The sequence below is a fragment of the Trachurus trachurus genome (assembly GCF_905171665.1).
Source record: "Trachurus trachurus genome assembly, chromosome: 8".
NCBI classification, from domain to species: domain Eukaryota; kingdom Metazoa; phylum Chordata; class Actinopteri; order Carangiformes; family Carangidae; genus Trachurus; species Trachurus trachurus.
In genome coordinates, this window is record NC_139905.1 from 4,164,821 (window position 1) to 4,191,467 (window position 26,647).

At 42.4% G+C, this 26,647-nt stretch overlaps 2 protein-coding genes across 2 annotated transcripts in view; one reads left to right on the plus strand and one right to left on the minus strand.

The window, feature by feature from the left end:
* The window catches only part of arhgap23a (Rho GTPase activating protein 23a), a gene marked incomplete at its 3' end in the record, with an annotated part of 45,164 nt that extends 32,165 nt beyond the window's left edge, over nucleotides 1-12,999 (plus strand). Inside the window, exons 15-24 of the mRNA XM_083976473.1 lie at nucleotides 226-344; nucleotides 1,117-1,269; nucleotides 1,381-1,459; nucleotides 1,644-1,717; nucleotides 2,883-2,972; nucleotides 3,079-3,204; nucleotides 3,317-3,358; nucleotides 5,466-5,559; nucleotides 10,162-10,193; nucleotides 11,440-12,999. Coding sequence (XP_083832599.1) covers nucleotides 226-344; nucleotides 1,117-1,269; nucleotides 1,381-1,459; nucleotides 1,644-1,717; nucleotides 2,883-2,972; nucleotides 3,079-3,204; nucleotides 3,317-3,358; nucleotides 5,466-5,559; nucleotides 10,162-10,193; nucleotides 11,440-12,999 — 2,369 coding nt within the window. The remainder of the gene's footprint in view (nucleotides 1-225; nucleotides 345-1,116; nucleotides 1,270-1,380; nucleotides 1,460-1,643; nucleotides 1,718-2,882; nucleotides 2,973-3,078; nucleotides 3,205-3,316; nucleotides 3,359-5,465; nucleotides 5,560-10,161; nucleotides 10,194-11,439) is intronic.
* On the minus strand, nucleotides 10,819-24,460 carry LOC310989446 (uncharacterized protein). The gene is made up of 4 exons (XM_083976519.1): nucleotides 23,491-24,460; nucleotides 21,813-22,113; nucleotides 19,690-20,411; nucleotides 10,819-10,845 (listed from the first exon to the last, which is right to left on the minus strand). Exons 1-3 carry the CDS (start codon nucleotides 23,989-23,991, stop codon nucleotides 19,879-19,881), a joined length of 1,335 nt encoding a protein of 444 aa, XP_083832645.1. The 5' UTR covers nucleotides 23,992-24,460; the 3' UTR covers nucleotides 10,819-10,845; nucleotides 19,690-19,878.
* Between the last annotated feature and the right edge of the window lie 2,187 nt (nucleotides 24,461-26,647).

A 26,647-nucleotide genomic window follows, 5' to 3' on the forward strand; every position in this document is an offset into this window, starting at 1 on the left:
TAGATAGATAGATAGATAGATAGATAGATAGATAGATAGATAGATAGATAGATAGATAGATAGATAGATAGATAGATAGATAGATTAGAAATTAAGAAAAGTAAAATAGTAGAATAGTAAATTCCAGTGTCTCAAGTTATTTCAAACCAGAATTTTCTGAATAAAAGCCTGATTGATAAACGTGTGTGTGTGTGTGTGTGTGTGTGTGTGTGTGTGTGTGTCCAGACGAGAGCAGCCCGCCCAAGTCCCCGTGGGGCATCAACATCATGAAGAAGACGAAGAAGGCGGGGCCTAAGGCCTTCGGCGTGCGGCTGGACGAGTGTCAGCCGGGCGTCAACAACAAGGTCAGAGCTCAGCACATCTACACTGCAAAAACACTAATATCTTACCAAGAATATTTGTCTTATTTCTAGTCAAAACAAATCTCATTCTACTTAAAATAAGACTCATCATCACATAAAAAGCAGCTTGTTTTTAGACACTTTTGACTTATTTCAAGTCTATTTTCATTTGAAATAAGTAGAAAAATCTGATAATGGAGCAAGTTTTTCTTTCTTATTACAAGCACAAAAAACGTGCTTTCACTGGCAGATTTTTCTACTTATTTGATGATGAACATGATCTAAAGACAAGTACATTTTTAGGTGATGAGTCTTATTTTCTTGTCACTACTATGTTTCATCATCTTTAATATTTTGAAATAGACTATAATATTGGTGTTGAAGTAAGCCAATGTAATTATAACAACAGAGAGGGGCAGGTACTATAAGTGTTTCTTCATCCTGCTCCTTTTCATTCATGGTGACTATGTGTAGCCTACATTATGTAAATATGTGCAAATCATGTGTAGAATGTAAACCATGAATGGAATAAATCAAAATGAATGAATGAATGAATTAATTTAGTTTTGACTAGGAATGAGACATTTTGTCAAGAAATAAGACAAATATTCTTGGAAAGATTTTGAGTTTTTGCAGTGTAGACCTGTGTGTGTGTGTGTGTGTGTGTGTGTGTGTGTGTGTGTGTGTGTGTGTGTGCTGGTTCTGACCCGTGTGTGTGTGTGTGTGTGTGTGTGTGTGTGTGTGTGTGTGTGTGTGTGTGTGTGTGTGTGTCCAGTTCGTCCCTCTGATCGTGGAGATCTGCTGCGGCCTGGTGGAGGACATGGGGCTGGAGTACACCGGCATCTACCGCGTCCCCGGCAACAACGCCATGGTGTCGCTGCTGCAGGAGCAGCTCAACAAGGGCGTCGACATCAACCCCGCCGAGGAGGTCACACACACACTTATACACACACATTTATACACATTTATACACACATTTATACACACACACACACACAGGTGGACGTCCACTGACCTTTGACCTCTTGTGTCTCCTCAGAAGTGGCAGGACCTCAACGTCGTCAGCAGTTTACTCAAATCCTTCTTCAGGAAACTCCCCGAGCCGCTCTTCACTAACGGTGAGCACACACACACACACACACACACACACACACACACACACACACACACACACACACACACACACACACACACACACACACACACACACACACACACACACACACACACACACACACACACACACATACCATGTCCGACGTGTTTCATTTAATTTAATTTAACGTTCCTGTTTCTTCTCAGACAAATACAACGACTTCATCGACGCCAATCGGATGGAAAACGCATCAGACAGATTGAAAACCATGAAGAAGCTGGTTCGTCTTTGTTTTTCTTTATAAATCAATGAATCTGTAATGAACATGACAATAATAATAACTTTATTTATAAAGGACAATAGGACAGTATATGTAGACAGACTTGCTGTATGAATGTGTGTTTGATGGTTCAGGCTCATTTATAGGTTTAAAAAACATAAGGTTCAGTCTTATAATAACTCTTTTCTTGCATCAGGAGCAAACTGACTGAAAATAACAGAAAGTTTTAGTTTTTTAACAGAATTTTTCTTTTCTTTTTATCAACAACAATATAATATATACACACATTATCATACAATAACATTTGTTTCCCTTTGACAGCTGCACATCGTCTTTATATCGTCTTTACCTGTACTTACACCCAAATATTGGAAAAGAAAACAACATAAAAAGTTACATAAATGAATACATTTTTAAAAAAGAAACGTGCACAGTGCAGGTCCAGAAAAGGGAAACAGATAAAACTTAGACAGGAAGTCCACAAGGTTTCTATTGTTCAGTAAAAATAGATCTTTATAATGAATAGAACATGACATTTACTCCAGAACCTTTTTGGATCCACATGTTATGTTATGTTATGTTATGTTATGTTATGTTATGTTATGTTATGTTATGTTATATTTACAATGGAGTAATAGGGCCACATTGACAAATAAAAAAATCACAAACTTTGAGAATAAAGTCATAAATTTACAACTTTATTCTTGTAATGTTATGACTTTTTTCTCGTAGGAAATGTACAACTTTATTCTCATAAATGTTCGACTTTATTCTCGTAAATTTATGACTTTATTCTCGAAGTCTGTGTTTTGTTTTGTTTTTCTCAATGTGGCCCTAATACTCCGTTGTTTATATTATATTATATTATATTGTATTGTATTATGTTATATTATATTATATTGTATTATGTTATATTATATTATATTAAATTATGTTATATTATATTATATTGTATTGTATTATGTTATATTATTTTATATTGTATTATGTTATATTATATTATATTGTATTATGTTATATTATATTGTATTGTATTATATTATATTATATTATATTATATTATATTATGTTATATTATATTATATAATATTGTTTTATGTTATATTATATTATATTATATTATATTACATTATATTATATTATATCATGTGTTTCTGTGCCGTAGATCCGAGATCTCCCAGATCACTACTACCACACACTCAAGTTCCTGGTTTGTCACCTGAAGACGGTGGCCGACAGCTCGGACAAGAACAAGGTGAGAGAGACGGAGCAGCTCAGCGTGTGTGGTGATGATGATGATGATGATGATGATGATGATGATGATGATGATGATGATGATGATGATGATGATGATGATGCAGATGGAGCCTCGTAACCTGGCCCTGGTGTTCGGGCCGACGCTGGTCCGGACGTCGGAGGACAACATGAAGGACATGGTCACACACATGCCCGACCGCTACAAGATAGTAGAGACGCTCATCCAGCATGTGAGAGAACACACACACACACACACACACACACACACACACACACACACACACACACACACTCACACACACTGGTACAGTCACTGATCTCTCTCTCTCTGTGTTTCCGTAGTGCAACTGGTTTTTCACTGAGGAGCTGGACAAGGACGAGAAGGTCGGTGTCCTGTAAAACTTTATCTAAACGTCCACATTGTGTTTATATTTACATAAAAAATAAAAATATATATGTTATATATAATATAAGATCCAGCAGTTAAAAACCTGACAAGATTGATTGATTGATTGATTGATTGATTGATTGATTGATTGATTGATTGATTGATTGATTGATTGATTGATATCTTTATTTCGATCATGTAAACGACAATGTAAAAAAAAAAAAAAAAAAAAAAAGATAAAATAATAATATAATAAGGAAATAAGTGAAAAAAGCAAAAATGTATACACAAAAAAGTAACATCTCATAAGCAACGCAGTTTACATGAACGAAAAGGAGTAGGAAGAAGTATAAACTTATCTAATATAATCCTACCCCTATAATTTTAACTACATGTTCTAATTAAAATCATAGCACAAAGACATTACATTTATTATTTCATTCCTCCATTACACTATGTAATATGTATTTCCTGCCACATTTTAATCCAAATAGTAAGTAAGCAAACACCTTGTGTGAATTATTCAATGTACCTCTGGAGAATAATTTCTTTATGTCTCTTTTTAAACATGATTACATGACTTACATGACTTAAAACATATTATTGATCGAGCAATGTAGCTTTCACAGAGTGTTTGAAACGACATGAGAAAGTTAAATAAAACCGGGAGGAAGTGAAACCTCGACATGAAACAGTTGCTGTGGCGCTGTACAAGTTGAATAATTATTAAATTATTAATTGTTTGTGAGAAAGAAAATTGTGGGTAAAAAAAAGGCGGGAAGTGTTTTGTTTGAAGAACCGTTGATGTGATAGATATGGAGGATGCCAAGGTTACAAAACTGAATGACAGAGGCAGAGATTTAAAGATACAGATCTGCAGGAGGAGCAACAGGACGACGGTTTTAATTACATTAAAGTTATAAAAACCTCAGATCAGAGCTGTACAAAGACAAAACAAAGAAAAATGACGTCAAACATTTTCACAAACTCACAAATAATCACATTTATGAACAAGGTTTTTATTTTATTATTATCATTAATAATAATTGATTATGCCATTAGACTTTTTTAATCATGAGCCATTGGCTTCTCTTAACTTCTGTAATCATGTGATAGTGTCTCTCCCTCCTTTTTTTAAATCCTATTTTAGACCTCGCTACTTTTACTCACTTATCCATGCTTTAACGGGTTGTGCAATGTTGTTATTGTTATTGTGTATTCTGTGTATGATGCGTGTGTGTGTGTGTGATCCTGTGCGGTCTTCTGTCTGTAACAATGTAATTTCCTACAAAGGATTAATAAAAAGTATCTTTAACTTTAACTTATTATTTAGAAAGTCTCTTTCAGAATTAAAAAAAATTGTATCAGAGAAAAAAAACAAGAAATAACAATAATGATATTATAGGTTCATTAATGACTGATAACATGTCCTGAACTTTACCATAATAAAACAATAATAAAGGCAGTAAAATATATACATATTATTGATCGAGCAATGTAGCTTTCACAGAGTGTTTTAAATGACATGAGAAAGTGAAATAAAATGTGGAGGAAGTGAAACCTCGACATGAAACAGTTGCTGCGACGCTGTACGAGCTTGAATAATTATTAAATTAATTGTTTGTGGGAAAGAAAATTGTGGGTAAATAAGGTTTTGTTTGAAGAACCGTTGATCTGAAAGATATCGAGGATGCCAAGGTTATGAAACTGAACGACAGAGGCAGAGATTTAAAGATGCAGATCTGCAGGACGACGGTTTAAAGTGTCAATTAACATATTTTAAAGAAATATGAATTAAATATAAATTATAAAAACCTCAGATCAGAGCTGTACAAAAACAAAACAAAGAAAAATGATGTCAAACATTTTCACAAACTCACAAATAATCACATTTATGAACAAGTTTCAGAAGGTTTCAGAATTTTTAAAAAATAGTATCGGAGAAAAAAACCCAGGAATAATAATAATTATAATATTAAACATTAATAAAAGCAGCAACCACATGATCTGTTGAGCTGTAGGTTCATAAATGACTGATAACGTGTCCTGAACTTTACAATAATAAAACAAAAAGCAGTAAAAACCCCTGTGTGTCTCGTGCAGACGCCGGTGGACACGGAGGACGTCCAGCCCGCCCCCAACATCGACCACCTGCTGTCCAACATCGGCCGCACGGCGCTGCTGGGAGAGGCCTCAGGTGAGGACGCTGCTGCCGCCGCCGCCATGGCAGCCGCCATCGCTGCTGCTGCTGACCGAGCTGAGACTGGAAGTGAAAGTAGAAGTGAAAGCTGCTTCTGTTGAATGGACGTAGGAAATCCCCCTTTAGAGCGTCACAGTTTAAACAGTTCAACTTAATTTTCCCAGCGCTCATTCGTTCACACATCAGATAGTCGACACAAACTGTCAATAAAACATTAAAGGGATAGTTCAACATTTTGGCAAATTGGCCCATTGCCATAATCCCTATAGTCATAGCAGTAGTAGGTTCGTTACCTTTAATTGTCGGTGCAAGCTATTTTTAGAACGGCGGAGCAGAGCCGTGAACTGCTCAGAGCTATGCTACGGAGGCTCATTATGGGATTTCTTGGTTTCCCTCATCAAACTCATCAAATACACAATCCAACAACTCCACAACGCTCTGGTGGACAAGTTGTGACCTGCACATTCACCACGCTATGAGATAATAACACAACGTTACCACACAGAGTTGTTTTAGAGGGAAATTCATGTAAAACCGCTGATGCGTGTTGCCTTCAGGGACAGTTTTTCATCAACAGTCTCTGAATTTCCCTCTAAAACAACTCTGTGTGGTAACGTTGTGTTATTATCTCATAGCGTGGTGAATGTGCAGCTCACAACTTGTCCACCAGAGCGTTGTGGAGTTGTTGGATTGTGTATTTGATGAGTTTGATGAGGGAAACCAAGAAATCCCATAATGAGCCTCCGTAGCGTAGCTCTGAGCAGCTCATGGCTCTGCTCCGCCGTTCTAAAAATAGCTTGCACTGACAATTAAAGGTAACGAACCTACTGCTATGACTATAGGGATTATGGCAATGGGCCAATTTGCCAAAATGTTGAACTATCCCTTTAAGTGTATGGGATGGAGTCAAGAACTATATAAATACGTATACGACTCTGAGTTAATCCTCAGTAACAACACAAACTAGTCTCGGAGCTTTTTGAGGTTCATCGTCGGACGCCAGAATTTCCTACTCTCCAGCAGAAACTGGAACGCAGCATAAGAGACGAAGTGTTTGATGATGCGTTGGTTAGTGTGTGTGTGTGTGTGTGTGTGTGTGTGATAGTGTGCGACACTTTTCTCCCCTCTGCTGACTTCTTCTTCTTCTTCTTCTTGTCCCTCCATGTTGCTCATCTTTTTACTTTCTCTCTGCGTTTTCTGCGTTTCCTTCTCCTAGCTGAGCCTGTGGAGCAGCCGCTGCGGTAGGATGGGACCCTGTGTGTGTGTGTGTGTGTGTGTGTGTGTGTATCATGCATTGTGCTGTAAAAGTGACATCGTGTGTGTTTTTGTCAGAGACAGTCAGTGGTGGTGACGGTTTATGTGTCTGTGGTGTTTTCATCATACGGTGGCCCTGAAGGCTCAAATCACTGCAGCTTCAGAAAACACATGTGAAGATAGACAACAGGAAGTGTTTCCGGGGACACGATAGAGCGAGGGACCGGTCCGGGGACACGATAAAGCAGGGGTACCCAAACTACGGCCAGAGGACCACTTCCGGCCCGCCTAAACAATTGACCTATGGCTAAGCCACGCCCCCAAACGCGATGAGCCAATCACAGTGCACATAGCTAGCCCATACACTCGGACAGAAATGCATTGCAGTTGGTCAGTTTTCATTCTTTTTTATATGTTTTTTCTTTACATTTTAAGTTTAAAATGGTCAAACGGTGTTCATGGGGTACATGCAACTCCGACACTAGGTATCCTGAGAGGCTGGGGGACGGGGTGGATTTTTTTTTAACCTTTTCCCAAGCCACATCTCAACCGAGAGAAGTGTCTGCTCTGGATAAAGTTATGCAGTAGACCACAACACCAACTAAACGTGGATAAACTTAACAAGGATGTCTACATCTGTTCTAAGTTAAGTCAACAACCTATTTGAGGCAACATATTGTCAGAGATGTTTAGATGTTAGCCAGTATCACAACTAAGCATAAAGTCCGCTAGCTTAATGCTAACGTATAATGCAAAACTCCATAGACAGGCTAACAGAAGTTAACCCGTCGCTATCGGCGTTTCGCGGCAAACGACAGCCATAGCAGTAAAGTGAAGTTTTGATGACTTCCAGACGATATTTAATCTTTCTGTCTCCAAAAACCATCAGTTGCCTCCTGTGAAATGTCTCTAGTGACAGCTGCCATAGCAACTGTCACCGAATGTTGACTGTTTGTCCGAGTGAGTGGAGGGGGCGGGGCTTAGCCATAGGTCAATTGGAGTGGCCCACTTAACAATCCCAAACAATCCCTCTAAACATGGCCTGTTTTTTAAAATGGCATTTTCCTAATTTAAAATATCCGCATTTGATGATTAATGTTGGCATTATCAGTGATGTTGCTAGCTACGCGTCCTCTGTCACGGACGCATTAAAATCTGAAAGGACGCAGTAGAGTCACTATCCATGCGTCCCTCATTTCCCCCATGAAAAACGACACATTGTGAACAACAACTCGTGTTTGAAATCACTGTATCTAGTTGGGTTGTCACGAGGACCGACACTTTGGTACCAAGTCGATGTCGACACGTAAAAAAATACGTCGGTACCTGCCTTTTTTCGGTACCGTGAGTACTGAGAAAATACAACTTTGCCCTCGGCGGACCGCGTCGACTCCTGTTGGGACTGACGCGGACATTATATGCGCGCCTAAGCATGATGCTCTGACAGTGGTGCTGTGGCGTACAGACCATAATACATCCATGATGGTTTGGACCAGAGAAAAAACAAACGTGTATAAAGGTGAAACGTATGTATGTGCTAAAAAAATGAAACAATGAGTCACTTTTGCACCAGTTTGTGTGAAAACAGCCTAAAAGTGAATGAATGAATGAGAACTGTTGGGGAAACAGAAAATAGATTCAGAGTGCAGAGTTTTTAAACACCAGTGGACAGATGACTTATTTTTTTCTTTTGTCCAGTGCAGGGACAAGGCAGTTTGTCTCATTTGCAAAGAAACAGTGGCTGTGTTCAAAGAATTTAACATTCACAGACACTATTATGAATACTGGTGTCACTTTGGCCCATATCATTTCCTGTTATAGACTGACCCCGGCCGCTTGTCACAAGAAGGAAAGTTGATGTGGCCCCCACCGAAAAAAAAGTTTGTGGACCGGTCAGGGGCCTTTAGTTGTTGTTCTTCTTGACTATAGAAGTGGTGCAGACAGCTTCCTGTTAGTGGGTTTGACAATAATCTGAGTTGGTTTGGTTTATTACAACGTTGATAGCACATTAGCTTAGCATTAGCCTTCAGCCTGGTCCCTCGCTTTACTGTGTCCTCCAGAAACAGAAACACTTCCTGTTGAGTTGGGAGTTTTTGTACATGAGAGACAACGACTCCACACACACACACCCTCCCTTCATAAACGTGTGTGTGTGTGTGTGTGTGTGTGTGTGTGTGTGTGTGTGTGTGTGTGTGAGTGTGTTTCTTCTCATTCTGTGGGTTATTTCTGCTTTCACTCCTCCCACTGCTTCCTCCTTCATGACTGACTGATGTCATCAGTGTTTCCGTGATGTCATCAGTGTGTGCTGTGATTTGCTAATGCTCATAAACCAAACAGACCCCCCCCTCCTCCCACCCTCATCATCATTGTTCCTCCTCCTCCTCTGTGAACCGGTGCTGTAGCAGCAGCAGTTTGTTCCTGCAGAGTCTCCGGCTGCAGCTTCAGCAGCTTCAGCGCCACCTGGTGGACCGAGGCAGAGTGCAGTCTCAGTCTCTGTCCTCCACCTGCAGCCTGTGGCTCTGCATCAACACACTGCTGCTGCTGCTGTGGGGGTGTGTGTGTGTGTGTGTGTGTGTGCGTGTGTGTGTGTGGGAGGGGTTATCAGGGTCAGAGGTCACAGAGGGCAATGACTTCCTGTAGTTTAGTAGGGTTTTTTTTCTTTTTTCGGTCCATTCAACAACAGAACATAATAACTGGAGCTGCAGCTTCTTTTACCTACTACACTATTTAAAAGCAAGAAAGCTGCATAACAGAACAAGATAATGAGATAACACAGTTTAAACATTTATTTTTTTAAACTAAACTGAGAAGAATAAATAACAAGAGCTTACAATTTATCAAGTTTATACCTCAAGTACACACATGTGTGTTGATATCCATATATATATATACATACAGTACATAACGATGGACGGGACTATCCATCGCAGTACCAAGTACATTCATTACTCATTAGTAATCAATGCATTTAAACTTGTGTATCATATTTTGGTTTTCACTTGTCATTATACATTATTATCTTCAGTTGTTACTTTATCATAATGTTTTATATTCATTGAATACTTTCGTTTTAAACATCTTTTTAAATTTAGTGACTGATGCACACGTTGGTTAATTCTATTATTCTATTCTATATCCTATTACATCTAGGTGCGTTTACCTTTTGTGTTGGTCCTTGCCCTTTATTTTCTCTGTAGTTTATTACTTGGAACCAAAAGCAGAGATTCACTGTGAACTGGTCCTTTAAAGACTCCCTGTGTGACCTCTGACCTCCTGTCATCATCGTCTCTCTGTGTCCGACTCACTCCTGTGTTTCTTATTTATTTTTATTTTCTTCCTCCTCAGACTCAACCAACAGTGACTCGGCCAAATCAAAGGTAACATCTCCTCACACGCTGCTTTAAGAATAATATCAAAAATAGAAACATGGATTTGATCTTTATCAGTAGAAAATGTTTGTTTTTATTAGTTGTTTTCTCTTGATGAGGTAAATGTCAGTTGTTCCTCCTCATGAACAAGAATACACATCCTGTTGTTTCTCCTCAAGATAACACAAAACCTATTAAAAGGGATAGTTCAACATTTTGGCAAATTGGCCCATTGCCTTAATCCCTATAGTCATAGCAGTAGGTTCGTTACCTTTAATTGTCGGTGCAAGCTGTTTTTAGAACGGCGGAGCAGAGCCGTGAGCTGCTCAGAGCTACGCTACGGAGGCTCATTATGGGATTTCTTGGTTTCCCTCATCAAACTCATCAAATACACAATCCAACAACTCCACAACGCTCTGGTGGACAAGTTGTGACCTGCACATTCACCACGCTATGAGATAATAACAGAACGTTACCACACAGAGTTGTGTTAGAGGGAAATGCAGAGACTGCTTGATGAAAAACTGTCCCTGAAGGCAACGTGCATCAGCGGTTTTGCATGAATTTCCCTCTGTATTTGATGAGTTTGATGAGTTTGATGAGGGAAACCAAGAAATCCCATGAGCCTCCGTAGCGTAGCTCTGAGCAGCCTGCGGCTCTGCTCCGCCGTTCTAAACAGCTTGCACTGACAATTAAAGCAGAACTATGCAAGTCGGCCGGAAATAGCTCGCTCCTTCGTTGGTTTCTCTTTTTTTCCCTCTCCGGAGCTCCCCCACAGTTCTGGGAGGCACATGTCACTGTCGTAAAAAAAAAAAAAAAAACTTGCAGCCACCACCCCCTCCACCCCCTACACGTGCTTGTGTTTACAAGGAAGCTGCTGAAGGTAGAGAGCCGAGCGTGCTAACACGGAGCTAATGCTAACACGGAGCTAACGCTAATACGGCCACACACAGACAAAGACACAAAGACACAGACATACACACACATGAATAAAGGTTCCAAAACGCGAAGGTGTGTGTGTGTGTGTGTGTGTCATGGGGGAGGGGGAGGGGGTAGGGGGGGGCTAGACCCCATTCACCTCATAATAGGTCACTCAACCATCACAGCCCAAATCCTGCATAGTTCTGCTTTAAAGGCAACAAACCTACTGCTATGACTATAGGGATTATGGCAATGGGCCACTTTGCCAAAATGTTGAACTATCCCTTTAATAATAATAATGATTATTGATCCTCCTCCTCCTCTTCCTCCTCAGGGCTCGTGGGGCTCGAAGAAGGACCTGAGAGCCAAAGACTTCCTGACTCTGTCCATCATGTCCGCCGTCACCGGCCGCAAGCGCAGGAAGCGCCACAACGGGCGCCGCGTGGGCAGCAGCACCGACGACGACTCGGAGCACGAGCCAATCAAAGCCGGCGGACACCCGGGGGCAGAGGAGGAGGAGGAAGAGGAGGAGGAGGAGGAGGAGGAGGCGGAGTCGCCCGTCGCCACCGCCGCCGCCGCTCCTCGGGCCGAGGGAGAGGAGGATGACGAAGAAGAGGAAGAAGGAGAAGAAGACGAAGAGGAGGAAGACGCGGAAGTTGTAGAAAGCTCAGCGAGAGAAGAGACGACGACGAGCGTTCCCAGAGAGGAAGAGGAGGCGGGAAGAAGGCAGGAGGAGGAGGAGGAGGAGGAGGAGGCGCGGGCAGCGGCGGCGGCGGTGGCGGTAGTGAAGGGGCCGCGGTGGCGAGCGCCGGAGGACTCGCGCTCCATCGTGTCGGGCTACTCGACGCTGTCCACGCTGGGACGCAGCCTGGGCGGCGCCGACGACGCCGACGACGAGCACAGCGAGCTGGTGAGCGAGACGGACAACGAGAGCGGCTTCGCCTCGCGCTCGCTCACACAGGAGCGGCCGAGTAAGACCAAACAGACGGCGGCCACGGCAACCAACACGCCATCGCCCCCGACAACCAACACGCCATCGCCCCCGACGACGACGACCAACACGACATCGCCACAACAACAGCAGCCGCGCAGCTTCCTCTACTCGCACTACACTAAAGGCGCAACGACGACGACGACGACACATCTGCTGGCTTCGCCCACGCCGCCGCCGGACGCCGCGGAGAGGAGCGATGGCGGCGGCGGTGCTCGCTCCACAACGCCGCCATCGTCGTCCACTTCCTCCTCGTCCAACGCCGCCGCCGCCGCCGCCGGCCACCGGCTGCACCCGCGCCCGTCCTTCAACTCGCACCGGCTCATCCAGTGCGACACGCTCGCACGCAAGAAGCTCAAAGCCGAGAAGTCGAAAGCGCGTTCGCTCGACCTGCTGGAGCTGCCGGTTGCCGCGGTGATGACGACGCCGGGCAGTAGCGATGGCGAGCCACGCTCCCCGAGGAGGGATGCTGTTGCCAAAGCAACGCCGCCAACGCCCCCGCCGCCGGCCAGCGAAGCCGCATCCTTTACGCCGGTGGGGTTGAAGTCGCGGCTGCGCGGCTCGGCCGACGACCTGCGCGGCGTCGGGCTGCGGGCGCCGTTGTCCCCGGAGACGCGGCGGAAGCGGCGGGCGTGGCGACGGCACACGGTGGTGGCGGCGTCGCCCACGGAGACGATGTCCGACAACAACAAGAGGCCCCCCCCCCTCCCCCTCCCCCTCCCCCTCCTCGCCGTCACAGACTTCCCCCTGTCCCCCCTCACCTCCCCACAACCCCACGTCACCGCCGCCAACCAGGGGAAACAACCGGCCGCCGCCGCCACCGTGTCGGCACGGGACGCCGCGGACGGAATCGAACAGGGACCGGCCGCTCGTCAGGCCTCCAGGTTCCACCAGTACCTGTGACACCTGGCAGCTCAACCCCCCCCTCCGACCCCCCCTCAGAGTTATATATTGATCCAGTGATCGATCAGCTGATTGGAAACTAAAACAACTAAAGTATCATGTGACTTTTTATTTCTTAAATTTTAAATATTTAAAAAATAAAATACAATCGGCTCCTGTTCAGTGATTTATTGATCTGTATTGATCAATATCAAGGGATTGAAACAATAACCACTTCCTGTTTAAAGCAGGTTGTTAATCAATATTAGAGCACTGGAATAAGACAGTAACGACACGCATTGGTCCAATGGCAGCGCCTCCTGGTGGAGGAATATGGGTTTTGCAAAAGCGCCCAAGAACTGACATCTCTGCATTGTTGGTGAATGAGCAAGTGTGGTGTTTTCAATAATTTAATGACATTTATAGATCACCCACGTTAATAGCATCATTGAGGATCCTTTACAGATAAACATTAACACATAGGCGAGTAAAATTTGATATGACCAAGACACCTAAAAACAAAAACACGGCCGTTTTCATCCATTGATCCAAGCAAGTGAGCAACACACATACATTGGAGTGAATGGGTTTTCTGGGCGCTTATGCAATACCCACATCCTGCCACTCGGGGCGCAAAAAAAAACCTTATTACCACGGGAGTCAATGGTGGTGTCGTTAGCCTACTCTCTTTTCCAGTGCTCTAATCAATATGAACGTCGTCTAATTGTAACTAATTTATCTTTAATTAGCTACAACACGGAATTTCAAAATAAGAGCGCGGCCTCAGTGTTGATCATTGAATCGATGTATTGACGAATCGTTTCCTCCGCTGTCAGCTGACAGGTGCAGCACAGGTACCAACACACACACAGCCCCCCCCCCCCCCCCCCCCTTTTTTTATTATTAATTTTGTATTTTTATTGATAAGCTCATTTGCATAATGACAGGTGAGGAGGGGGAGGGGGGGTCACTCCAGCGTTGCCAAAGCTTTTATTTTTTTAATTTAATTTTCTTCTTTTTGTGTGTTTTTGTAGAGACGATACAGAAACACACACACACACCATCAGTCAGTTACAGCCAAGAATAGAGCCCCTCCCCCCTCCTCCCCCCCACCACCACCAAGCCAAAGGGTTAAACCCAGTCAGAACCAGAAGCCCCTCCTCCCCCCTCTCTGGTCCTGGACAGTATGGTGCTTCTTTCTTTACAAAGTGGAATTATTATTATTAATATTATTATTATTATTAATAAAAATGAAAAAAAATCCAAGATGGAGGCAGAAGAAGATGAAGAAGAGACGAAGACGAAGACGAAACAGTTTGATGAGCGACCTCATCGTCTTCCTGTCTCTCTCTTTGTTAATAATGTTCATGTGTTTTATTATTTTTTATTTTTTTGGCGCAACAACATGGCAGGTGTGTCGGTGTTGAACTATTTTGTAACATTTGTACAAAGCCTTGTTAAGTTAACCTTGTAAATATAAATATTATGTTATCATATTTGTTTTTACTTTACTTTTTTTTTTTTTTTTTAGTTCTTTTTTTATGGTTTACAAAAAAAAGTGCGTTAACAGGTGCACAGTCATTTCCTTCAAGACGTTACTTGAAATGTTTCCCTTAATTAATATATTCTTTTTTTTTTTCTTTTTTTTTTTATATTCTCTTTCTCGATATATATATTATATATATTATATTATATATATATTTTGTATTAAAGTTAAACAAAAAAAAGTACCTTTATTGTGGTTTGAGCTCTGGGTGTACCTGTTCAGAGGAGACGAGATCGACTGCTCCTTATTCCTCCGATGGCCTTTTCTCTCTGATTCTCAGCACTGTGCAGAAACTAAACCTTTATTATTACGTAAATAACTCCACATGTAGCAGGAGTTCAACTAAAGATGGAATCTGGTTTTTATTATTATTATTATTATTATTATTATGACAGTTTATTAGAAGGTTTCCAGGCAGCTCGACCTCATTTCTCTGTTTTTCTAAACTGAGCTCAAGACAAAAATAAATATAAAAGTGTTGGTGATGATGATGATGCAGGAGGAAGAGGAGGAGGAAGAGGCTGACCACCCAACTGTTACAACACAAAACATATATCCAGAGGATTTGTACTTTACTTGAGTATTAGATTTCTTTGGTACTTATTACTCTTACTTGAATACATTTCCAAGACAAATATTTTTACTTTTACTGGAGTTAATTTGTAGGAAGGCTGAAAAGTACTGGTTACTTTCAGGTCTTTTTCTAAAATCCTATTGGACACAAGCTGTGTTTGTCAAAGAAGGAAACCCTAACCCCTAAAAGCAGCACATCAGTGCAGCTGCTTTCAAAGAGTTCATTCTCAGAAACAAGAGTTAAAAGCTCCTTAAATTCATTTAGAAACAATTAGAGTCATTCATTGATGTGAAAAATAAGAAATTTACTCTTACTCTAATTTTTACTTAAAGCAGAAGTAAGCGATATTTTTGTGTTAATATAAGTCTTAAATAGTTATATCTTCCGACAGCAATCACTTCTATAGAGTGTTTGGTCTGAAACACGGGTCTGTCAGTCACTCTGCTCTGCTCTGAGTCGAGGAGAAAACATTTATCGTATCCTACAAGTTTTATCCAATGAGGAGAGAGAACGGCATAAAGGGGCGGTCCTCTCTGTGTGTGCAGCCAAGGGATGCGCCTGAATGTGGTGACGTAGGGACGAGGACTGTTATGGTGCGTTCAAGGCAACTCGTAACTCGTGTTTTTCCGACCTGTGAAGTGGTACCAGTTCGATCTGGTACGAGTTCACGGGTCGGAAGTTACGAGTGGCCGTTATAGTGACTTTCACAGGTAAAACAGGTCGGAAAAACACGCCTGGAACGCTACAAAGTCGTAAGTCGTGACTTGAAGCTGTAATTTACGGTTTCAAAAGCCTGCCTGGAACGCAGCATTAGCCAAAACGACCGGATCACTTACTTCTGCTTTAATTACCTTTAAAAGCATGTACTTTTGGATACTTAAGTACCTTTAAAAGCAAGTTCTTTTTTACTCTTACTGGAGTAACATGTCGACTGAGCTACTTTTACTTGTAACGGAGTCAATTTTGTACTCTTACTCAAGTAGTGGGGTGGAGTACTCTGTCCATCTCTCCTCCTCCTCCTCCTCCTCCTCCTCCTGTCCGTCAGTCGTTCAGACAGGAAACGGTACATTAGAGGAAAAAGTTAATGAACAATAAACTTATCCTGTTGTTTTATTGTTTTTATTATTATTATTATTAACTATAAAAACAAACAGGAAGCAGCAGAAATAAAATAACGATGATGATGATGATGATGATAATAATAAATGATAAATAAATTATTATAGTCTTGTCTTCTTACCTCAAAGAGTTTTTCTACAAGTGCCTGATTTGTGGAATGTGTTTTTGTTCTGCGGTGCCAAGCTCGGTTCTTCTCGTCTCTGGGTCTCCTCCCTCCCTCCTCCTCTCCCTCCTCTTCCTCCTCCTCCTCCTCTTCCTCCTCCTGTGGTTGCTAGGTCTGTAACTAAGGCACTGACCCAAAGATGTGTAGCTTAACAATGAGAACTAATGAAATCCTTAAAGAAGAAGCAACACGTGAAGCCAAGGACCCGTCGTCACGACTCAGCTGCTTTTCCTTTAACAAACTGAGACCTAGTGATCCACAGTGTGAATATGGTACACCTAATAACCCCCCCTCCCCCTCCTCCTCCCCCTCCCCTTTTCTCCTCCTCCTCCTCCCCCCTTTCTTCCTCCCCATGATGTGTCCTTGTTGTATTTTTAAAAAGTCTTCTTTTGTACATACCATCTTTTAATATGTAACATACTGTATTGTGTACATTTTGGAATTTGCTTTTTGAGTATAACTAATAATAATAATGATGATGAGAAGAAGAAAATGACTGGACTTCAATGACTTGTCCCCCCCCCCCCCCCCCCTCTCTCTGAAACCAACCACCACTCCCCTATCCCCCCTCATGGCTGTGTGCTTTAAAGCAAGGTTATATGATGTAAATAAACAGAATTATGTTTAAAAAAATCACACATCGTTGCATTTGTTATAGTTTTTTGGGGGAGGGATTGGACACATTCTGCAGTAACTTCCAACAGCAGCTGGATGAGGATGATGATGACGCCCCCTAGAGGCTGCAGTGCAGACTGTAACTCTACATAAACTAATATAACTCCATGTGAAGTGAAGTGGCTGTTCAACCTTGTTAATGAGTTCATGTTAAAACAACAAGCAGCTGTGACGTCATGAAGCTGCAGAAACTAAACACATCTAGAGAGAAACAATTAAATAAAAACCATCTACAGCAACTTCTCTACATGATAAAGTCCTTAAAACCTCCTGTTGTCCTCCTGGGGCAAGGAAGGAGGGATGAAGGGAAGGAAGGAAGAAGTAAGGACAAAGGGAAGGAAAGAAGGAAGGACGAAGGGAAAGAAAGAAGGAAGAAAGGACAAAGGGAAAGAAAGAAAGAAGGAAGGACGAAGGGAAAGAAAGAAAGAAAGAAGGAAGGACGAAGGGAAAGAAAGAAAGAAGGAAGGACGAAGGGAAAAAAAGGACAAAGGGAACGATGGGAGGAAAGAAGGAAGGGAAAAAGGAAGGAAAGATGATGGAGGGAGGGAGGGAGGGAACAGATTGGGTCAAAGGGGAGAAAGGAAGCTAAGAAGGAAGGAAGGCAGGAAGGATGAAGGGAACGATGGGAGGAAAGAAGGAAGGGAAAAAGGAAGGAAAGATAGATGAAGGGATGGAACAGATTGGGTCAAAAAAGAAGGAAGAAGTAAGGATGAAGGGAAAGAAGGAAGGGAGGAAGGACGAAGAAGCCTGTGCATATTCTCATTTGTCCAGGTCATAGTATCTCAAAGGAATTTTCAATTGAGAGAAAGAAGGACGAAGGGAAAGAAGGAAGGAAGGACAAACGGAACGATGGGAGGAAAGAAGGAAGAGAAAAGGGAAGGAAAGATAGATGGAGGGAGGGAACAGATCAGGTCAACTGGATCAAAAGAGGAAGGAAGGACGAAGGGACGGAAGGAAGGAAGGAAAGAAGCAAGGGAAAAAGGAAAGAAGGAAGGGAGAAAGGAAGGAAGGAAGGAAAGATAAAGGGATAGAAGGAAGGACAAAGGGAAAGAAAGAAGGAAGGAAGGAGGAAGACAGGAAGGACGAAGGGAAAGAAGGAAGGAAGGATAAAGGGAATGATGGAAGGGAAAAGGGAAGGAAAGAAAGATGGAGGGAGGGAACAGATGAGGTCAACTGGATCCAAAGAGGAAGGAAGAAGTAGTAAGGACGAAGGGAAAGAAAGAAGCAAGGGAAAAATGATTGTGTAAAGAAGGAAGGATGGAGGAAGTGAACAGCTGTGACGTCATGAAGCTGCAGAAACTGATCAGATCTGAAGCTGCAGAAATACAATAAAACCATCTACAGCAACTTCTCTACATGATAATAACCTCCTTAAAGGGAGAATACAACTCATGAAGCTTCATTTTTCTTGTGTAAAATGCAGAATAGATTTGACTTCCAGTGCTTCTTCAGTCGCTGCTGCTGCTGCTGCTGCTGCTGCTGCAGAGCTTCCTGTCTGAGGCTTCACAACCAAACACACTGCAACTCAATTCAATGGGTTTTTTATTTTATTTTTATTTTATTTTTATTTGAACTTATCTGTTAACACACAACTGTTAAAATGTCACTCTCTGGAATTTGAATTCTGCAAAAACGAAAAAAAAAAAAAAAAAAAAAGAAGATACAGTCTCAGTTGAAGCTGATTTGTTACTGTTTGTTTTGAAGGGGGGCGGGGCTGCAGGGTCAACAACTTTCAATTAATATAAAAAAAAAAAAAAAACGGTATCATTTAAATGGACACACACATATACGAAGTCGACCAGGGAAAGAAAATATTCTTCTCGTGTTGTCAAATACATTCTCTTTATAAAAAGAATATTATTTTTGAAATATTTACATTTCTTCTTGGAAAAAAAAGAAAAAGAAAGAGGAACAGGAACAGGAACAGGAACAGGAACAGGAACAGGAACAGGACACCTCACAGTCCAGATAGAAAAAGAAACGTCGAGTATTGCATCGCAATGAGAGGACCTCAGAGTCCACATGACAGACTGGTGACACAAAACTGATGACACTTTATTTAAAGGGATAGTTCAATATTATGGCAAATGGGCCCATTGCCATAATAATCCCTATAGTCATAGCAGTAGGTTTGCTACCTTTAATTGTCGGTGCAAGGTGTTTTTAGAACGGCGGAGCAGAGCCGTGAGCTGCTCAGAGGCTAAGGGAATTACTTGGTTTCCCTCATCAAACTCATCAAATACACAATCCAACAACTCCACAACGCTCTGGTGGACAAGTTGTGACCTGCACATTCACCACGCTATGAGATAATAACACAACGTTACCAGACAGAGTTGTTTTAGAGGGAAATTCATGTAAAACCAGCTGATGCACGTTGCCTTCAGGGACAGTTTTTCATCAAGCAGTCTCTGTATTTCCCTCTAAAACAACTCTGTGTGGTAACGTTGTGTTATTATCTCATAGCGTGGTGAATGTGCAGCTCACAACTTGTCCACCAGAGCGTTTTGTGTGGAGTTGTTGGATTGTGTATTTGATGAGTTTGATGAGGGAAACCAATTAAGAAATCCCATAATGAGCCTCCGTTCGTAGCGTAGCTCTGAGCAGCTCACGGCTCTGCTCCGCCGTTCTAACTAGAAACACCTGGCACCGACAATTAAAGGTAACGAACCTACTGCTATTATGACTATAGCGATTATTATTATGGCAATGGGGCCAATTTGCCAAAAAAATGTTGAACTATCCCTTTAAAAATGCAGTAGTCCCGTGTTTTTTTTATTTATTTACCTCGGATGAGCTCAGAGTCCTCTAGTCTAGTCTAGTCTAGTCTGAGCCGACTTGGTTCTGGTTCTTTAGGAGCAGCTCGGTGTTCTGGGCTCTCAGTCTCTCCAGCTCGCGCTCCAGCTCCTCCACCGTCGCTCCTCCTCCTGCTCCTCCTCCTGCTCCTGCTCCTCCTCCTGCGCGCCTCAGCCGGTTGTTCTCCTCCTCCAGGCGCGACATGCACTTCTCCAGCTCCAGATACTCCTGCACCAGCTCCTGCTTGGTCATGTTCTGCAGCGACTCCACGTGGTACATCTCGTAGGTCTCGGAGAAGTCTCTCTGCAGGAACTCTCTTCCTCCGGCGTTCCCGGGCCTCCCGATGCCGTCACTGCCCCCTCCTCCTCCTCCCCCTCCTCCCCCTCCCCCGCCGCCGCTGCCGTCCTCCCCCTCTCCCCCCTCCTCCCCCTCATCCTCCGGCTCGTAGTTGTAGCCGTAGTTGTAGCCGTGGTGATGATGCTGGTTGTCGAACAGGTCCTCCTCGCTGCCCGTGTCCTCCATCATGCGGACGCCCACGCCAGAGGTCCGCCGTGACCCCCCTGTTAGGGGTGGGAGAAAAAAAATGTATTCACATAAATATCGTGATATCTTTTTTGACAATTTTTTTTTAAAGGCCCCATGCTGTGCACTTTTCTCTGGGTTTATTTACCTGCTGATATCTCTAACAAGATGTATCATTGGTTTTGAGTATCTGTGATCTGCTTAATATCGTTTCTACTGCCCCTTTCTGTTGCCTCTTTCTGGAGCTCTAGCAGCCACAGGTCATTTGGCCAATCAGAAGAGAGAATGAGAACCTCTCCTCTGATTGGCTGACTGTTTTTGAGTGGCATGTGGTCGGGCCAATCACAGGCAAGTAACTGAAACCTAAGCTGCATTCATAAAAATTGAAAAAAAACAACTGGTCACGGTGGGCGGAGTTCCCTTGTGTGTGACATCACAGAAAGGAGGAAGTGCTATCTGCTCGTCTTAAAGAGACAGTTCCTACAAATGGGCGGTGTGCGTTTCTCCGTTTATGACCAGTTTGATGCATGGGGCAGTTTATACGTGGCCCAGAGACCTCCCAAAGCACGACAAAATAACCTAAATCACATTTTTCATGCCATGGGGCCTTTAAATGTTGTGCAATGTGCATTTGTTAGCCTTTTTTTACATACAGAGAGTACAGGTTTTGAAAGGGTTTTAAGTTCACTTTATAATGGAGTATGTTAATTCAGTGGTTCTCAACTGGTGGGTCGTGGACCCGTTCTGGATGGGTCGCGGACAGCTGGTCAAAAAAGTAAATAATATTTAATGCACATCTGATGTTGGACATGTCTTTTATTTTGAAAAATAACTTATATTGAAAGGCAGGCATCACGTGAACACATGCAGTTGTAATGCTCCTCCTCAGTTTCTTATTATTTGCTCCTTTTGCTCTGAATGCAAAGATATCAGTTTCTTATCAATGTGGCCTGAATGCAGTGAAAATACCTTGTTTTGTGGGTCTTTATTTTGTGCAATTTGATATTTATTCACTTTTGTGAACATGCTCTGAATGCAGAGATGCATTAGTCAAATATATCATTTTGTTGGTCTCCATTTTGTGCAGTTTGACATTTTTTTTATTCACTTCCGTACATGCAGTTGTCATGGTCCTCCTCAGTTTCATTCATGTGCTCTGAAATGCACTTTGCTCAATAAAGAGCTAAATTAAAAGGCTTTTAAAAAAATCTTGGTTTGAATTCTATAAAAGTGGGTCATGACTTAATGACCATGGGTCCCAGAGTGAGACTAGTTGAGAACCCCTGTGTTAATTTCTAGGCTCCTACAGTATTTGTGTGCAGATAAATGTTAAAGATGCAGACTAAAAATCGAGAGAATCTGCAATATCGTAGAATCGTAATTTAAACCGTAGAAGAATGGAATCGGGGGAGAAAAGCGTATAATGGTCCCAGCCCTACCCCCTATGCAGGCCTCGGTGTTGAGGTCGGGCTCCTCACGGTCGTGCTCCTCCATCAGGAACTGCGTGGTGTTGTAGGGCGCCACCGGCAGCCCCTTGGCGAACATCTCCTCCCTTAGCCGCGACGCCCGGGCCGTCTCGCGCTCCTCCAGGGCCTTCCGCTCCTCCCACGACAGCTTGTAGTACGGCTTCCAGCTGCGCTTCTTCTTGGACGTCCGGCGCCGGTGCCGCTTCTTCCCCAGACGCGCGTCCAGACCGGTGTCCGAGTCCACGTGCAGACCCTCCTCCCCCTGCTGCTGCACCTGAGTCCAGGGATGTCACAATTACTTAGTTTTCACAATTAATCGTGGTATTAAACGCCACAAGTCGACATGAGGGTGAGTAGATAATGAGTGAAATTTGAATTTTGGGTGAACTATCCCTTTAAACGCCACAATTAATTAATTGTTAAAGATTCCTAAATAATCTTCACTTCCCAAAAAAAGATTATGTTGGAATTGTATTGGCAGATGTGCGTTAAAATAAAGGTTAAAGGGATAGTTCACCCAAAATTCAAATTTCAAACTTTTACTTTCATTTAATAGTTTTTTGTTTTTGTTTTTTGTGCGTTAACCTTTATTTTAACGCACATCTGCCAATACAATTCCAACATAATATTTTTGGGGAAGTGACGGTTATTTAGGAATCTTTACGATTAATTAATTGTGGCGTTTAAAGGGATAGTTCACCCAAAATTCAAATTTCATTATCATTATCTCCTCCCCCTCATGTGGACTAAGGGCTGTGAGAAGTTTCAGAGTCCTCCGTGCCTTCTCTGAGTTACAGCGGGGCTCCGTGCAGCAGTATTTGTCCATATAATGGTTGTCAATGGATACCAACTTTCTTCGTAACAAAAACACACACCAAAAAACATCCAAATACCTCCATAGTGCTCGTCTGTAATGTCCCTCTTGTATTGAAGCCCCAACATGAGAAATTGTTCCGCCGGTCACACAGGAAGAGCAGTGAACTGAGACACTGGGAGCTTCTGCTACAAACAAACTTTAAATATAGACTTATTTAATTTTATTCGGAACAATTTCTCATGTCGGGGCTTCAATACAAGAGGGACATTACAGACGAGCACTATGGAGGTATCTGGATGTTTTTTGGTGTGTCTTTTTGGACAAAGAAAGTTGGTATCCATTCACAACCATTATATGGACATGCAGTGCTGCACAGAGCCCCGATGTAACTCAGAGAAGCCACGGAGGACTCTGAAACTTCTCCCAGCCCTTAGGCGACATGAGAGTAGATAATGAGTGAAATTTGAATTTTGGGTGAACTATCCCTTTAACGCACAGATACTGGTAACACTGAATTGGTAGGAATTTAAATGTTAGAGTGTCATTTGTATTTAAAAAACAAACAAATAAAACAAAAAACCATTAAATGAAAGTAAAAAAATTGGTATAGATGACAATTTATGACCTTAATATTTCAAACACTTCCACTGGGGGGTTAATAATTGGTCATATATTAATAGATAGCTACTTGAAATATTTTGTGTAAACAATGAGTAGGCTAGTGTAATTATATTTGGACTATAGTTGATTTTACACATTCATAGTGTTGTGAAATTAATTACTAATGCATAATAATCATGAAAATGTGTAATCTTGACAGTAAGTTATCCCTACCTGAGTCCCGTCCTGCTCGGATTTCACTGGGGAGATGAGACCTCCACCTCCTCCTCCTCCTCTTCCTCCTCTTTCTCCTCCTCCTCCTCCTGATGCATGCATCCGGGGGTTCTGGTTCTGGTCTGGACTAGTCTCGGTTTTGATTTTAATCCGGCACTTTGAGTTTGAGTTGAGCTCGTTGTTTCCGGCTGCAGCTGCAGCAGCAGGGCACACCTCCTCCCTCCTCCGGCCGCCTTTCATTTGCCATAACTTCTTGTTGTCTGTGTTGTTTTTGTTGATAATATCCCCACAGTTCTCAGCCCGCTGCCGCTGCTGCTGCCGCCGCTTCAGCTCTCTCTGTCTCCCCCTGTCGCCGTTCACTGGTCCTCCTCTTTCTCCTCCTCCTCCTCCTCCTCCTCCACGGTCGCTGGCTGCTGGGAGATGCTCCAACCCGCTGCTGCTCCCACCTGAACTTTTCAGGTGATGGCTCTTCTGCTGCTGCTGCTGCTCCTCCGTCATCATGGTGTTTTCTTTCTTTTTCTTTTTTTTTTAATTTTCAATTTTTTTTCTTTCCAAATTTTCAATTTTTTTTAATTATTCTAGCGCATTTTTTATTATTATTATTATTTACTTCCTGCTCCAGAAGCTACGAAGTTCGCATAAACGTGTTATAAAAAGTTAATTTGAACGAATTATAGCCTATCACTTAGTTATTCCAGAAGGAGCCGAAGTCGCCAAAGAAAGTTTAGTTTCTGTGTCGGCGTCTTTTTTTTTGTTTGTTTGGTTTTTTTTTTTTTTTTTTAAGAGAGAGAGAGAGAAAAAAAAGAAAAAAAAAGAACTCCCGTAAAGTATAAAGTAAAGTTCCGGAGAGTAAAAAACACTTGTTACTCCTTCAAGGATTTGTCAGGGCAACTGTCGCTAACTACCATTAACTGTTTCGATGCTGTCAGAGCCGCCGTTCACCCGGAGACCGCGATCCGCCTTCACAACAGTGTCCAGTGTGCTGCTCAAGAAGAGGCAGCTCGTGTTTATATAGCAGCTCCGCCTCTGGCCGCGCGCATGCTGCTGGTTGTGACTCCTGTTGCATTGTGGGACTTGAAGTTCCGATCCCCGTGGCCGCACTCCCACAGAGCGCTGCGACGAACTACAAAGCCCACAAGTCCGGCGTAACTGACAGAAACGTCGACCAATCGGGCGGGAGAATGTCGAGCTCGATGGCGCCCACACCTCTCTTCGCTGATTGGACGAGGAGACATCTTTGCTGTTGCTAAGCTTAAAGTTTTTTCTGATTGGACGGTCCGCGAGTCAATCAAAAGTACGCAACACACACGAAGAAAGAAGTCCGGGGCATTTTTATGGAAGCTACTATGTCGAAATAAAGGGGGCACGTGTAAAAGTTACGAAATGCAAGTACATTTAAATACTCTCGAATCACATAATATTGTACGTAAAACAATTGTATAACATTTTATACACACAATCGTACAGTTTATCACCATAAATTTACCACAGAGGGTAGCGTCTGCTTGATACGACAGCGAACCCTCTTCCTGTATTTTAAGCAAAATGGAGAACGCCTCCAACGGAAACTAGTCCGCCGTGAATTTTCGTCTCGTAAAATCAGCGAATACAGCTCAGTTTCACAATGTAATCATTTCCCCCTGTTTACTGGTGTAAAAACGAGAAACGCCGGTGTTAATTGAACCGTTAAATGTTTTCCGTATGAATATTCTGTGTGTTGCGCGGAGTGATACTTCATGTCGTCGGGGGGGTGTGTGAGGGGGGTGAGGAGAACTCTGGTGGAATCAGCGTAAACAACAAACTGTTAGTTTATTGTGAAGCTGCCGCCGCTGCCTCGCAGCACAGACACACTCAGCTCCGAGCCCCTTTGTTGTAAAAGGAGGGTGGGTCAGGCGAAGATCTCACATTTGAGCTTAAATCCTGATTCTGCAGTGGACGGAGTGTTGTAGTTCAAGTTTTTATTAAGTTTTTTTTTCTCGATATGCAGTGTTAACGTTTTTAAATACACTGTCGTATCGCGTGTGTGTGTGTGGAGAGGAAGCTAAGGATACGCTTACGTTGTTAGCCCAAAGTGTGAACGTTGGCTAGCAAGCAACATGAGCACGACGATGTTGATAACTGAACAATTTGTCATAAAAAAAAACACCCCAAAAGTGCGGATTACGCACAAATAATAATATTCAAAATAAACGTGAGCATGGTAATATGTATTTCAATGCAAATAGATGGAAAAAAAGACGAACGCCATTTAGCAAGACCAAGCTAAGCTATGCTAAGCTAGTTGCTAACTAGCCTACGCCACGGTGTTGTGTGGGGGAAAAAAGTTAATAAACATTTAACGATTACTCCAATATAATATAGTTTAAAACAAAAATGTTCCTTCATCTATTTCTCAATATAGTTACAATTGAAGCGAACTATAAACGTTGTGAAAAGAAAGCAACTGAAATTGCTATCGTTAGCCTCTAGCTAACTAGGCCAACTGTGGGGGCGGCGTAATTGCTGGAGAGAAGTAAACGTTTCCCTGGAGAGTTTTTGTATTATTATTATTACATAATTGCGATTAATTTCATCATTTGTATTACGGATTTTATTAATTTCAGGACAACAGCGACAACACAGTGTAACAAACATAATAATGAGATTGGTAAAAATGCGATTTCTGTTTCCAGGAAGTAGACGGTCCCTCATCTTGCAAGGCAGCACTGAGGCTCAGCACTTTAGTTTACTGCTAGTTAAACTAACTATCCACTCAAACACTTATCTACTGGCATTTTCACCATAACTGCTCTCGATTTGTGTAAAATAATAACATTTATTATGATTATCATAACAATAAACGACTGGATTCAATTATTGTTTGAAATATGACAACCTTGTTATGGATTATAAATATTGCTTTTGTATTGCTCTGTTCAATTGCACTTTTTTTGTAACATACCCTACATACATGCACAGTGAATGTGTCTTTGCAGTCAGTGTGTACTGTGCTCACTATTAAGGAGTTAATCAATACACTGACTTCATCTTCAACTTTATATTCTGTAGCCTCTCATGTAAACACCACACACTTCCCTCACTGCTGTGTTTTCACTGAGCTCTGTGGATCAGTTAATGGAGGAAATGTGTTATTCATGTGTGTGTGTGTGTGTGTATG